This window comes from Babylonia areolata, chromosome 19 (assembly GCF_041734735.1).
Source record: "Babylonia areolata isolate BAREFJ2019XMU chromosome 19, ASM4173473v1, whole genome shotgun sequence".
In the NCBI taxonomy this organism is placed as follows: Eukaryota; Metazoa; Mollusca; class Gastropoda; order Neogastropoda; family Buccinidae; genus Babylonia; species Babylonia areolata.
The window spans coordinates 17,233,188-17,249,179 of record NC_134894.1 but is presented as its reverse complement, the minus strand read 5'-3'; the positions used below and the strand labels follow the sequence as shown (position 1 = coordinate 17,249,179).

The window sequence follows — 15,992 nt, the reverse complement described above, 5'->3', positions numbered from 1 at the left end:
TGCTGTGTTTTTAATATTTATTGAATGCTTACATCTACATGTCTGGCCAAGGATTTATCATAGCTCTAACACAAGTTAAATTGTGCAATAAGTGTCTCGATAAGTACGTTTTTCACATACTCCCAGTCAGAGTATGAGAGCATGTGTGTGTGTGGGGGGCCGGGGGGGAGGCCTGGGTATACACATTTGTCTGTTGAGGTTTAGTCCTGGGTGTTACGAGACTGCAAATTGTTACATGTGTGTTATAACTATGCATTTGTGTGTGCGTGTGTTTGTACATTTGCATGAGTATGCATAAATGAGAAGATGGAAAGCACAAAGGTCATCCACGAAAGTAGATTTTTACATTCATTTTGAAGTCAGATTGAAACTGAGATTATGTTTCAGCATGATGTACTTAGTAGTTTTTTTGAGTGTTTCTCAGAAGCTGTTTCTTGCAATTAAAAAAACAAACGAACAAAAAACAACAACAAAAAAAACAACTGCCCATTGTCCCTTTGGCATGTAGGGCAGTAACGAAGATCTGCCACTTTATTCTGTTTTGGGCCAGTCTTTAGTAGTACCCCATGTATACTGCATGGTCTGGATTTCTCCTCCAACTGTTCTGTGCCACGTGTTCTTTGGCCTTTGTCTCTTGTGTCTGTCTTCTGGTGTCCAGTGGCAGGCTGTCCAGGTGATGCGAACTTGCTTTCTTTGCATGACATCTTATCAATTTCCACTGCCGTTTCATGATGTTCTCCATGCTCTCTGAATTGCACTGGGTGTGTACTGGTTGATTGGAGATGGTATTGGGCCAAAAGAATCGCATGATTCTTCTGAGGTTTTTTGTGTGCACGTGTGGTTCAAGACATTCTCTGTATCTGGCAAACATGGCTTCCAAGAGTTACAAGTCCCCATGTGGTCATCGTTTGCTTTGCATGCAAGAAGTCCAAGAGAGGTTTGATTTTTTTTTTTTTTTTAGTTATTTATATGTTGCTCAGTTGTGTATGTATTTCTAGGCCCTCTTCAAAAGGCCTAAGGTTAGCTCAGTTTAGCCCCAAATCAATTTCTGTTCATAGTGATTTAAAAATTTTTTTTTTTTACTTTCACCCTGGTGAATGCATGAGCTTATGCATTGCTGAGAAATAATTGCTATGTTTTTAAATGTTAAAAAAACACACACAAAAAAACAAAACAAAAAAAAACAACAACATATATATATATATTTTTTTTCTTTTTTCTTTTCTGAATGACAAGGTATGGTTTCCAGACCTTACTGATAAGAATTTATACCTGTTTTAACGAATGGTCATATTCTATGCCAAATTTCTGTGTGCTTACAGACAATAAATTGTCTTTCCTCGATTACAACAGAATGGCTGAGAGTACACCAACACATAGTTGACAGCTGGTAAGAATTTCTGTAACAAACTCTGCAGAAAGTTATTGTGGCATCTTTTTTTGTGTGTGTTTCGGGGCTCTGTGGCAGAATTGGCTAGGTGTTGGTCTTCAAACCAAGAGTTCACCAGTGATTAGGGTCCAAGGTCCCGCGTCAGCATGATGCTGTGTCTTTGGGAAAGGCACTTTACCCCGATTTTTCTCACTCCACCCAAGGTGTGAACAGGTTGTTGAAGAAGGTTAAAAGTGGCGGAAGAAGAGGACTGGACCCCTGCCTTTCTATCCCCAGCCCAAGAAGACATGTTGCATATGAAATCACGGTCCTTATTGGCTGTAAAGACCCCAAACCCCCACTATTTTTCATTTTTGAAGCTTTAAAAAAAAAAAAAAAAATCATACAATACTTTCTCGTGTTTGGTTGGTTGTGGTTGTTCAGAAGTTGAGTGATGTGGTAGGGAGGGCTCGTCTCTTTTGAAAGTCTGCGTGACAATCATCTATTCTCCAAAGATGAAAGCTGGTAAAGAAGAGGAAGGATCAGATGGATCAGACAGATTGTCAGTTAGGCAAAAAGACAAAGAGGGAGGGACAGAGAGAGAGACAGGGAGAAAGAGAGGGTGGTGGTAAAGAGAGAGAGAGAGGGGGGAGAGAGATGAGAGAGGAAGAAAGGGAAAAAAGTGGAAACAACAAAGCAAGAGACATGATCAGTTCAATGAACAACAAAACAACCATCTGACATCACAATGTAATTTGTGATCTTTCCATTCCTCAGTAAAGTGAAAATGTTCCATGAGTGAACATTTAAAGCAGGCTTCACAAAGCCAGTTTGCACACACCGCATGAGACAAACATCTGATCCGAATGACCACCGTTTTGCTGATCCACAGCTGGTAGCAATCTGAACAGCCAACAATACACATGCAAGAAAAACTCTATATAGATATGAATTTAAGCCTAGCTCTCTTGTTTGCTTGCAAAGAAGTTTGAAAAAAAAAAAAAATCTTTCATGGCTTCAGCAGTCAAACATCAAGTGGCTGAAAAAAAAATCAAGAGACGTATTTTGGGAAAAGAAAAGAAATTCAATAATAGTAGTACACATTTATGGCATGCAAGTATGGTTTACAAGACATTTTGAAATAGTTCTCATTGTTCTGATAACAAAGAAGACCCTGCAAACTCTGACAAAACTGTTTCTATAAATACATAAATGGCTTTATCTGTTTCATTCAAAGATTCAGATATAACATATCCATGTCCAGCATTTCGCTGTTTCTCAGGAACATGTATTAAATCTTCTGTTCTTTATTCATTGTATTTCAGATAGACCCGTAACATTTCTGAACAACATGGTTCAAAAGTTAAGTTCTCCTGATGTCAAAATCATAATGTGTGGAATGACTGCATAATTATTTAAGTACGAGTGTTTTGCTGATCAAGCATGCATGCATGCATGCATGCGTGTGTGTGTGTGTGTGTGTGTGTGTGTGTGTGTGTGTGTGTGAGAGAGAGAGAGAGAGAGAGAGAGAGAGAGAGCACCACCAATCTAGAATTATTTAAAAACAATCAATTTAAATAACACACTAACAAACACTGTTAACAAGTAAACTGCACAGCTGTTGACTTCTGCCCAATCAGCTGATCTGTCCACTTTAACTTTTCCCCATTAGAAGTGCAGTTTACCATGTCCAACATTGCTATAGTATAGTCAAGGACTTCAAGGTCTGATGCAAAACAAATGGTTTTGTATACTTATAATAAAATAAAAACTGGTGATATGTGAAGCCACATTTTTTTATACCTTTGTATCCAGTTGTGCAAGAATGTTTTTGATATACTGAGTTAACTTATTTTGAATTACAAGCAAAGCAAATAAGTGGGACTTCCACACTGAACCTTGTATTTCATTTGATCTTTTTAAATATTTCCTGTAATGTGGTTTACAAAATGAATGCGTTAAAAATTATTCTGTTGAAATAAAACAGCACATACCTTTCATCCTTGATCCATAGTTTTATGGACTGGAGCATTCCAAGTCAAACCAAACTCACAATGGAACATACATATACACGAAACTGTGTCAAAATATTAAAAAAAAAGAAGATTACTTGTTATCATCTGAGAACAGAGTAAACCCTTCTATAAATAAACACACCACAGGCCAACTCAAACTGAACATACATCCCCAGAACAGTATTGTAGTCCATTCTGGCCAGAGACCGAAACGCTTTTGAACCATGAGAAGAACGAAAAGAAAAGAAAAGAAGGAAAGAAACAAACTCTGTGGCTATGAGTGTTTGAACAAAAATCAAGATGGCTAAAGACAAAAAAACAAAAACATAAGAAAAAGAAGAAAACAATGACAACAAAAACTGCAAATTGTGAAGACATAAGACATGGTTCACTGGAAGTTGTGAATGAGTTTAATGAACATTTCCTCATCTTCTGCGAAAACAACTGCACTGAACAGAATTGAACAATGCAAGCAAATGTCATTTTTGCAAATAGTGAAGAAACATATTGCATTCTTTTATCCCAAATACATACAGGAACACGACAGTCCGGTAGTGAAGCAAGACACATTGAATGGTAAACAAGATACATCAGTCACACACTTCTACACAAAGTAACACAGGAATAAGTTTTCTGTAGTCTTTCAAGCTTTCATAATTGTAATCAAATGTGCTGTAGTTCAAAATGTACACTCAATAAAGCTCACTGACTTTACAACAAGAACAGCTTGCAAAACCTGATAATTATGGCCATTTTCTCAAACCCCATGGCTTTAATTAAATGGTAAGCAAACACAAAATGAGCGCAGCATTTGCACAATGACCCAGTATATTAATTTCATCATTTTCAAAGCACAATAAAAATACCAGTGACAGACACTGTACATCAGATGATGATTGTATTTCCAGCAATGTGACCAGACTGTGACTGTGCCCACACAGAGGCTGAAGCTGGGAAGTGAAGGTAATACTCGTCTGCTTCATGCTTGAGCCTTCGTAGACATGTCTTTCAGCATCCGTGCCTTCCACTGCTGTCTTATGTACTTGCTCACGCTCACCAATTATTACTATTTCATGCATGCATTCATAAGAACAATCTATAATTCACATCAACCTTATTCACCACAAACCTGTGAAAATCAGATTGTTATACCTTTCTATTCACTCACATAATCATTTCATGGTCTTTCATGCACACAGACACAACACATGTACAATCTTAAAATCCATGTCAATCTTATTCACCACAAATCTATGACAATCAAAATGTTTACCTTTCTGTTCACTCATGGTAATCGATCAATAGTCTTTTCATGCATGCATGCATGAGAACACATACACTAAAACAAGCCATGTGAATGCTATTCACCACAGTCTGAAAATAAAGATATTCAACCTTTCTAATCACTCATGGTAACCAATTAACAGTCTTTCATGTGCACATGCATGAGGACACATACACTCAAAGAATCCATATCAACCTTATTCATCACAAATCTATGACAATCAAAATACTCAACCTTTCAATTCACTTATGGTAATCGATTAACAGTCTTTCATGCATGCACACATAAGAACACATACATTCATACAACCCATAACCCAGATCAATCTTATTCACCACAAATCCACGAAAATCAACATTTTCTACCTTGTAAACAGTCACACTTCATAGTTCCGATCATCATTCTTAATGACCTAGGCCCATCAAACGTCAACACACTGTTTCCCTGAACCGCCTGGCCTCTTTTAGCAGTGCCAGTGCACCTAACCTAAGAGTGCAAATCCAAAGTTTTATAAAATTCTGAGGACTGATTAATATGTTACACAAAAAACCACAAAATATTCTCCTTGTGAAAGCCCCACTCAGTATCATCGAAGACAAAAGCGAATTGTCAAGGAAACACAACCCGCTGCTGCAATCTTACGATAGAACTTGACATAACAAAAAGTCAAAACATGTTTTGCACAGACAGAACACAGTCAATCAGAAACTACCGGCATGTGTTTGAATGAAAGATGATGAAACTGCAACATCTATCAGTGTAATATACATATATATATATATATAACTATTTATTTTTACATAATGACAGTAAACCTAAAGAACAATTAACCAGAAGAACCAAAGGCATGAAAACTGTATGCTTTCTGACTTAGTGACATTGTAGCTTATCCCATAATCAAGCTGACTGGACTGCTCAACTATATAAAAAAAATCAAGCGAGTTTAAACACAAACCTTGACACGGACTGATTCAATTCTGGAGGAAACTATTTATTTCAAATTTGCAATTTTGTACAAGGTGTATTTTCCTTTCCGCCTTTTTATTATTTTTTATATTTTTTCGACGTTTGCAAATTGTTAAAAAAAACAAAAAACACCGAGATGAAGCCAAGTGCCCACATAGGCCAAAAATGCCAATGACACAGCAAGCAAGATTTTCTTCTTCTTTTTTTATCAACCATATTGAAAACAGCAACAAACGTCACAAACTGAAGACATCTCCATGTCAAGATGTACCACAAAGCAGCAAGGACTGTCACTCTCCATAAACACAATTTCACAGTTCTAAATCACAGGGTTCACACAGATGTGACCAAACAAAGTCCATACTTTTCCCAAACCTTTTCCAGAGCAGATTGAAGATTTTCCATGTCAAACTGAATCAAAAATGTGTCTACATCACTGACCAAAGAGGTGAGCAGATATCCCTTTCCATTTTCAATTTTCATCACTTTTATGTTTGTTCGTTTGCTTGCTGCTTTAAATTTTCTTCCAACCTCTCCAGACCTCCACAACTGTATCAGCCTTGGTTCTTGTTTAAAATCGGAGACAAGGAAAACGCTGGTGACATCCTGATCTGAAGACATCTGACATTGTTGCCTGCAGTTCAGCCAACAGCAGAAATGCCAAACTAAAATCCGAAGACATACTCAACTGCTTCAGCTCTATGACTTGAGTCACTGTCACAGGTAAAAATCAAAGTTATTCTGACATGTGTCAAACGGTATGAAGCAGACAAAAAGACCACCACACACTTTATGCAACCACACAATTACAGTTTGATTTTCAAAGTGAGCTGCTCTCATAAAACAGCAGCTGTGGAGAGAATATATATGGTACATTACGACATTTCAATGGGCAAACAAAAATACACCAACCAACCAAAAAGGAATGTGACTCTTTTTTTTGTTTTTGTATTCGTTTGTAACATTTATTTAATATTATCGGCATATACAAATTCATGGCAATACTGCACACGTTTGAAGTGAACAGTGAATACATATAATGTAATAAATTATGATGCCTCACCACAAAAAGTTAAGTACGATTGAAAACCCTCTTCTCACCGAACATTATACAGCTAGCACATATGACTCATGAGTCTTATTTTGACACTTTGATAAGAAGCTGAGTATACTCACAAGCAGGAAGTTTCATGAAACAAGCAAGGGATGACAGGTGAAAAAATCACAGCTAAATGCACAGAAAGAGCAGCATCATTTACAGACAGCACTGGTTTTCCCAAATGTTGAATCACGCACATCTTCATTACAAATTCAAAGTATTGGGGATCCATTAACATGCCTCCCCTGGAAGGAGGAGGGTGGGGGGTGGGGGGTGGGGGGGTGAAGGATGCAACTGAGGGTACAGATACAAACAAGTAAGCTATCAGACATGCAGACAAAGAAACTGAAAGAAAAAATACCCAACCACCCAGAACAACACACACATCATTCCAAAAGAGTGGTTAAGTTACAAACACGTAAAAACTTTTCTCTGCATGTTTTGATAAGAGGTGTGTGTGTGTGTGTGTGTGTGTGTGTGTGTGTGTGTGTAAGTGTGTGTGTGTGTGTGTGTGTGTGTGTGCGTGTGCTCACGACAATTTGTACTCTCAGACACCCAGGCTGACAAACGTATACACTCAGGCCCCACCCTCCACAGACACACAAACAAATATATTCACACAAAGACTCATACATGCAAACAAATTTACCCTCAGTTTTCTATTTTGAAGTGAAGTCCAAAAGCATAGAAAGAAGAAGGGTATCTTCAAATCACTTGAAAAAAAAAAAAAAAAAAAAAAAAAAAAAAAGAAAAGAAAAAGAAACACCCAGCATCAAACAATAATAACAAATATCCAAGTTTCTAATGAATGGTAGATATCTATGAAGAACTGACCCTGATAACTGTGTTTTACTTACAAAATAAATCATACCTATATGCTTGTTTAGTAGGATATTTTTCAGCAGGCATCACTTGTATTTATGCGAGCATTCATGGTACAAACAAATCATGAAGCAAAAACAGATACAACAGAACCACTTTCATTGTTTATCACCTGTCCCTTATTATGCCCGCCCCCCTTGCATTCATTCTACAATAATCTCTTTTTAGTTTCATGGTATGGGAATACATTACACCTCAGTCTCTGCATATATTTACATTCTTGCTTCAAGTCTTGAAATGATCTGATGCCGACCTCCTGATGAAGTAATCAATCTCCAAGTTATCACAAAATGACTTGTTTTTGTGCATGTCTCCTTCATACACCATATAAACCGCTATAGTACAAAAAAGTACAACACAATATAATACAGTATGTATACATGTATGTATGTTTGTATATATGATAGTGCTGTGTCTATGACCATAGTCTATCACAAAAGACTAAGCTGTAAATGAATTCCCACTGCAGTAGAGAAACCATTGATCATACAGCTCTCACTTTGCTGTTGGCCCAACTGTAAGCTTATGTCAATCTGTGATGTAAGCCAAGCATAGAGCCAGACAATAACATGCAACAGTAACATGCAAACAAAATGTACCGAAGGATGGAAAACTGCGTACCTCCAGCAGTCACAGAAAACCACATGAGGATAGATTCTTATTTTGATCGCAAACATGAATTCGCATGGCAAATTCTACCTGTTGAAGTAAAGATGATGTGGCATTAATTCATAACTTGGTACATCAGCACTATGTCACAATTAATATAACCTTTTTTTTGTGCCCCAGAGGTAGGGGCATTTTGCTTCCTTTATTTCGCTTATGATGAATGATGCTGGGAGTGATGACTGACTATGCTAATATGGTGGTCCATTTCAGTTTGGGATTGACTGACAAGGCTGTACTCTCATTATATGTCCTGGTAACAACCAGGCTGAGAGATACAGACACCTGCAGTGTTGGTCAAGAAATTTGAGAAACACTCCCAAAGACACATCCATGAAGTGCATGACCCTCAGCTGTGTGGTCCCAGTCTTCCCATTTGAGCCCACGGCACACTTAACTTTGGGTAGGAGCTGGCCATAAGCCGAAAAAAAAACCTCCCTTCTGATAGGGATCAAACCTGCATCCTCCCAGTTGGCAATCCGCAATACTATCTGCTTTGCCACTTTGTTGATGATGATGTCAAGCCCTTCCACTGTTGGTCAACATTAAAGAGGGCTAGGTAATTATAATCACATACAAAATACTGACCACCGTTTCATACAGACTGTTAACCCACATAACCTTTTCTTTACAACAACAGCAAGTGCATCCTTTTGTTGCTCCAGTAAACTCACTTCTGAATCAAGACAATACAAAACTCCTGACACATGGACTGGAACTCACTCACAATTCACAACAACCTTTTACAACACCATGGTTGGGGACCTGTGGTCAGGTGACATTTATGCAACTGTGAACAAGAAAAACTTATCTGGAAAGAGGTGGGCTCCGTCAGATCTGACCTACCTAAGACAACAGTAGACTGATGAACATTGCAGAATGGACAAGAAAACCATTTGCAGAGACCCTGCCTTTGACACACACCTGTCAGACCTGGAGGAATCTGGTGAACAGTCCTTCTGTGTGCAGCGTCCCAATGTCTCTTCACAGAACTGAGGGAGTAGAACAACAACAACTTAGTTAACTCACAGCTGTTCAACTGAAGACTTTCCTTTACCAGTTTTGCTGATGAAATTGGTGAGAGACATCAAAATATATAAGAGAGCTGCTGCAACTTTTGGATTCTGAGTGACAGAAACTTTGTCTTGAAAATTTACAAAAGAAAAGAGGAAGTCAGTTTGCCACGAAGGTCATATAAAACACACACACAAAACCCTAATGAATTTATGGTGTCGATATGAGTGTGTCTAATGAAGGACATTCCATATGCTGACTGTTCCCAATGCACAACACATATATCACAGAAACCGATAGGTCCCTCTCATAAACGATTTAATTGATAAAAAAAAAAAAAAAAAAAATCCACAGAATACCCTCCATCCCTAAACACCCCCCCCCTCCACTGCCCCCCCCCCCCACCCCCCCACAAAACAACAACAAAAAAACCCAAAAGCCAAGCAAACAAACCCCCCCCCAAAAAAAAAACAAAAACAAAAAAACAAATACCACCACCACCATAGGACCACATAACTGAAAAAACAAACTTCAAAACACTATAATCCCAATTTTGTGCAGACAACTCATGCAGACAACAAAATTTTGTGCAGACAACAAATGTTGACTATTAGAACGGAACCTGGCACAAGAATTCAGAAAAATAAGTGTATAAGCAATGTTTCCCTGCATATTTCACTTTCAGACTGAATAAAATTAAAATTCTGAGTTTGTCTACAGCAGCGTTATCTTTATTTCTTCTGTATGTATATGCATTTACATGTGTGTGTATTTGCATGTGTGTGTGTGTGTGTGTGTGTGTGTGTGTGTGTGTGCGCGCGCTCGCTCGCGCATGCTTGTGTGTGCACATGTTGAATTTTTTTTCAAGTACCAGTAATTCTTCAGCATCTGTCTCTGCAGCCACAATTGCTTTCAAGTAAAACTGCTAAATCATAGCTCTGTATTTCCCGTGTGTAGATTTGAACACATGAACTGACATACAAGTATATAAGTTGATAACTATGTACTGTAGTTTATAACTACGTACTGTAGTTTATAACTATATACAGAACAGATGCCTGACTTTCACACAGACCCAATGCACTGGTCAGGCCTTGAGAAGGAGAAATGCTATGCTATCAAGTGACAATATGTAATAATATGTACATCAATATGTACATAATATGTACATCAATAATCACACTTGCTGTGCCACCTAGGAGGTTGATTGGGCAGGAGGAAATGGATCAGAAAGAAATACACATACAAACAAAACTGGGCAGAAGGAAATGGATCAGAAAGAAATACACATACAAACAAAACTGGGCAGATGGAAATGGATCAGAAAGAAATACACATACAAACAAAACTGGGCAGAAGGAAATGGATCAGAAAGAAATACACATACAAACAAAACTGGGCAGAAGGAAATGGATCAGAAAGAAATACGCATACAAACAAAAGAACAAAACCAAACAGAAGGGAGACAGTCAACAGATAGGTTGAAGTTTCTCCCCCCATAAAACGTAATAAATTCTTCTTCACATCTCTGTCTTAGTCTTTATGCAGCGACATACAACAACAGATTGGCAGTAAAATCATTCTGCTGGAATGTTAGCATCAACTTAAAAACAAACAAATAATAACCAAACCAAACCAAACAAACCCCCACCCCACCCCCAACACACATACAAAAGCCTTTTGAATGGCTCATTCATTCGCAGAGACAAATGTCGATCTTTTATCTTGGTAATTCATCCATCAATGTATCCATTCGCAAACGTAATAAATAAAGAATGCACACACACAAAAAAACAGAAGAGAAGAAAAAAAAATGAAAGCAGACCGTTTCCAAATTATTCAGGGTATGGCGTAAATCTATGGGTCTGACAGTGAAATGAAATTAAATTCACAAACTGTTGACAAAACATCAACAACAACAAAACCAACCTCCCCCCTCTGCAAACACAAAAAAAACAACAACAAACACATGAAAACAAAAAAATAATGAGAAAAAATTCTTCATGGGATGAAGCCACCCAGACAGAAAAGTGCCAAAGTGCTGAAGAGGACGGCACATCGTGGAGTCCAGTGGAAGAGTCCTGTTGAGGCCCAATACTCATCAAGGAGCTCAAAGGAATAAGTTAAAGTCATCAAGTACTATGATTTTAGCTAGGCCTTGTAAACTGCATAAATCTGAATGTGAAAACTGGAAGAAAAAAAAAAAAAAAAATCACACAATAATTAGGTTCAACTTCAAGACGGTGTCAAATCATGCAGACTGATCCATCTAATCACATCTGCTGTTGGATAAACATGAAGAAGAAAGAAAGTAAAATGACTAACTGCGTCAAATAATGTCTCAGTTTCCATGAGATGTCTTTTTTTTTTCTCTTTTTTTTTTTAAACCAAGGAAAAACACCTACATTTTGAATCAAAAAGCAGGAAATGGTAGGTTTAAAAAAACAAAAAAGAATGTTTGATAGGCAATATCTCTAACATTGTATAATAACAATCAATCCATATAAATAAGTTTCAATTACAATTCATGCAATTGCATGGTATATAGAACAATAATGATGAACATATTTTCACACAATACAATTCCCTGAAAAAGATGAATCCAAGCTCAACGCACTGTATAACTTGGGCATGACTCACATGACCCTCTCAATACCAACCTCACACACATGTGCCTGCACAATTCTGCACACACACACACACCTACACACAGAGGTACACACACGCACACAGGCACACAAACAAACCCCACACAATGAGAATCTGTTCTTGGAGAGGAAAAGGTCTGTTAGGAATCGTTATCTCCAGCTGTTACTTTCATCCACTCATCAGCTTTATATTGTTGCCACAACTGTTGTGTTCATTACAAAGTTCATTTTCCTATACAGTCCTTTGGGCCTGAGCATCATTACAAACTTGAGAAAATCTTGTTGAATCTATTAAGTAAGTTGGTTTCATTAGCAGCTGACCATTCCACCAGGCTGACCATTCTGTCTTATTCAGTAGAATACGGAAACAAGAAGACTGTCTTTCTTTAAGTGATGTTTGTGTTTGTTCTCCCATCACGTAATGTGTTCACTTCAAGGCTGTATCAACATGTTGACGTCTTACTCTCCTTCTATTGACTGCCAACACAGTGATGTTTTGACTGCAGCAGTAAGAGTTACCTGTCTTTCAGTTGTCTACCTTTCCAGTTCAAGAACACACAAGTAATCACATAAACTTTGATTTCTTTTTGTGTAGAATGAGGTTACAGATTCAAAATACCCTAGGTCTCTTCACTCTCTCTAACAATACTGACTTGAACTTGAACGGGGGAGATGTACTGTGAAACCAAACGTTTGGCAGCAGGAACTGTGCAGAGGACATTGTAGCCGTTTTGTTTCTGCGTTGTGGAAACATGTGCATCTCTATCAAACTATCTCACTTCAATAAAAACAATAAACATGAAGACAAAGTCATCAGTGTTCAGCAACACAGATCTATACTGATCTACATGTTTAACACTTATCCATATACACATGTACAAGCATGTGATAACACACTCACACACACACTGATCGCAAAAAAGAAACAAAAAAATCTCCCCCAAATCCCAAACCCCTCCATTCCCAAAATGAAATACCATAACAAAGCAGCCTGACATGATGCTACGTTTTAAAAGACACACACCAAGGCATTCCACTGAACTTAAATCCAGACTTTAGACTTCCTGTCATTTAAATGCACATCCTTTTGTGGAGTGCTACTTAATTTATTGATCTATTCATCTGTATTAAAGATATGTGACTGACAAAGTTAAAAGACACAAACAAAACAGCTAGCACACTACTTAAATCCAGACTTCAGACTTCCTATCATTTTACACGTACTTCCTTTGCAGCATACTTTTTATTCAATTATTTTCAAGATATACTCAGAATGAAGGGTCAGCAAACAAAGGCAGGAGGAGAAGGAGGTGGGAAGAGTCCACAAAGTCCAATGACCTCGCTAAAGTTTGAAAAAAAAGACACCAAAGGTGGCATGAACGGACAAACAATAGATTAAAAAAAACAAAACAAAAACAAAACAAGGTGAAGGTAGAACAAGAACAAGAACACGTGAGACAGAGAGTGAGAGAAACATCTGCTGAGCATTTGAAACACACACATACACACCGGTCTACTGTACTAAAATATATAAAAAAAAAAAGAAAAAAAAAAGAGGTGAAGGTGACATGAACAAACATTAAAAAAAAAAAAAAAAAAAAAAATCACAAGTGGGAAAAAAAAAAAAAGATATCAAGAGAAAAGTGAAGAAGGCAGAAGAGCGAGAACTACAGAGAGAAAAAATCTGCTGAGCATTTGAAAAACCATCCCGCCACACCCTCCCCACCCCCCAAAAAAAAGAAAGAAAAAAAAGACAAGTCTCCATCACCATCACGGTCGATCTGGCAGCACAACAACAACACGGAGGAACAGCAGCAGCAGCAGCAGGAGGAGGAGTAGAACCACCGTCACCGCCTGCCCAGCCGCTTCCGCAGGTTGTTGTTGGAGGACAGGCCCAGACCCGACTTCTCCCGCCGGTCGATAGCGTCCTTGACCCTCTGTGAGCGCGAGTGCTGCTTGCGGAACAGCTGGTCGAAGTTGTTCTCAGGGAACAGCGTCTCCAGGACCCCCTCCAGGAAGACAAAGAGGAAGCGGCGGTTGAGCCGCTTGTGCTGGAACATGTTGAAGACGTTGAAGGTGCCCTGCTGGATGGAGGCCGTGCCCATCATTGTCCTCATCTCGTCTGTCACAACAACACACACACACACAATGGTTTGATGGTTGCAGGTTAAAGGAGGAGTTGTATGTCTTTCTATTTGTATTTGTACTTCTTTTTATCACAACAGATTTCTCTGTGTGAAATTCGGGCTGCTCTCCCTAGGGAGAGTGCGTCGCTACACTACAGCGCCACCCTTTTTTTTTTATTTAATTTTTTAAATTTTTTTTCCTGCGTGTATGATAGAAATGAAACATCTATTTTAGATGGTATTGGAACATGTGTGTGTGTGTGTGTGTGTGTGTGTGTGTGTGTGTGTGTGTGTGAGTGTGTGTGAATGTGCATGAGCATGCTTGTGTGTGTGTGTGTGTGTGTGTGTGTGCTTGTGTGTGTGTGTGTGTGCTTGTGCATGCTTGTATGTGTGTGCACGTGTGAGAGTGTGTATGTGTGCATGCGTGTGTGTTCGCTTGCATGCTTGTGTGTGCGAGTACGAGCATGCTTCTGTGTGTGTTCATATGTGTGTGTGTGTGTGTGTGTGTGTGTGTGTGTGTGTGCATGTGTGTGTGTGTATGTGCTCATGCCCTGCTGGACGGGGTCAATGCCCGTCACCGTCCTCATTTCATCTATCATGAATCAAGAATATCACTGTCAGTATTGTATGTCATTTCCCTTGATCGGTTCTTGTACATGGAAACATCGGAGTGAAATGAAGCCATATCAATACTGGCTGATAACTGAAATGAACATCAGTTTGTGCTAAACTTGCACCTTTTTCCCCTCATACTTAAGCTTGATGGATGCATTTTCAAAAGTACCCAATGAAAATGTGAATAAAAAAGAATAGGAAAATAAGAAAGAAAAAAAAAAAAAATGGGAGAGAAAGAAAAAAAATGAACCAAGGATATTTTGACCCCTATTGGGGCACGGAGGACCTGAAATAACATATACGCTTCAGCTCATTAAAAAAAAAACAAAAAAAAAAGACAAAACAACAGAGGACAAAGATTCACTTGGCACACTGCCAAACATGAAGGATATAAAGTGACATATTCACGTCCCAACATAAAAAAAAAAAAAGAAAAAGAAAAAGAGAGAGGACAAGCAATCACCTGGCACGCTGCCGAACATCTTGGCTTTGCACAGGACCCGAGTCCTCATCTTGGTGGCTTCGTCTCTGGGGGATCGAACCTCAGCCAGAACTCCATTGGGCCAGAAGGAGTTCCTGTCACAGTCACGTGTCCTTCCACATCAGTCTGACGGTTCATGTTTCATTTCTATCATTCACAGCAGTCAGTGTCCTTCCACATCAGTCTGACGGTTCATGTTTCATTTCTATCATTCACAGCAGTCATTGTTGTTCAGCAGTCACTGTCCTTCAGCAGTCATTGTCATTCCACTTCAGTCTGACCGTTGATGCTTCCTTTCTATCATTCGCCTTCCACGGATATGTTGTTTTATCATATCTCAACAATATTTTGCATATTTTGTTTAACAATTATGTTTAATTCTGTATGTTTATCTGATTTTACAATGAATCATAGGAGCTAGATGGCAGAATGGATAAGATGTGTATCCGCCAATACAAGTGTGCATGAGGGTCTAATTCGAATCCCGCTCTCACCCTTTCTCCCAAGTTTGACTGGAAAATATCAAACTGTCATTCAGATGAGATGATAAACTGAAGTCCCACATGTAGCACACACTTGGTGCACTGAAAAAGAACCCATGGCAACATAGGTGTTCTCCTCTGGCAAAATGCTGTTGAAGAAATCCACTCTGATGGGTACACAAATATATACGCCTGACAAGCACACTGGGTTATGCTGCTGTCAGGCATCTGCTTAGCAGATTTGGTGTTGCATATATGGATTTGTACGAACACAGTAATGCCTCCTTGAGAAACTGAATGAAACATACTATGTTACAAATGTTTTCTTTTCGATGTAATAAAAA

The 15,992-nt window shown here is 38.5% G+C and overlaps 1 protein-coding gene across 1 annotated transcript in view; it reads right to left on the bottom strand.

Annotated features, from left to right (window-relative positions):
* Positions 1–13,040: 13,040 nt before the first annotated feature.
* Positions 13,041–15,992, bottom strand: part of LOC143294084 (sorting nexin-13-like) — a 47,605-nt gene continuing 44,653 nt past the window's right edge. Inside the window, exons 24-25 of the mRNA XM_076605507.1 lie at positions 15,149–15,261; positions 13,041–14,066 (exon numbers count right to left, since the gene is read on the bottom strand). Coding sequence (XP_076461622.1) covers positions 13,792–14,066; positions 15,149–15,261 — 388 coding nt within the window. The 3' untranslated portion in view covers positions 13,041–13,791. The remainder of the gene's footprint in view (positions 14,067–15,148; positions 15,262–15,992) is intronic.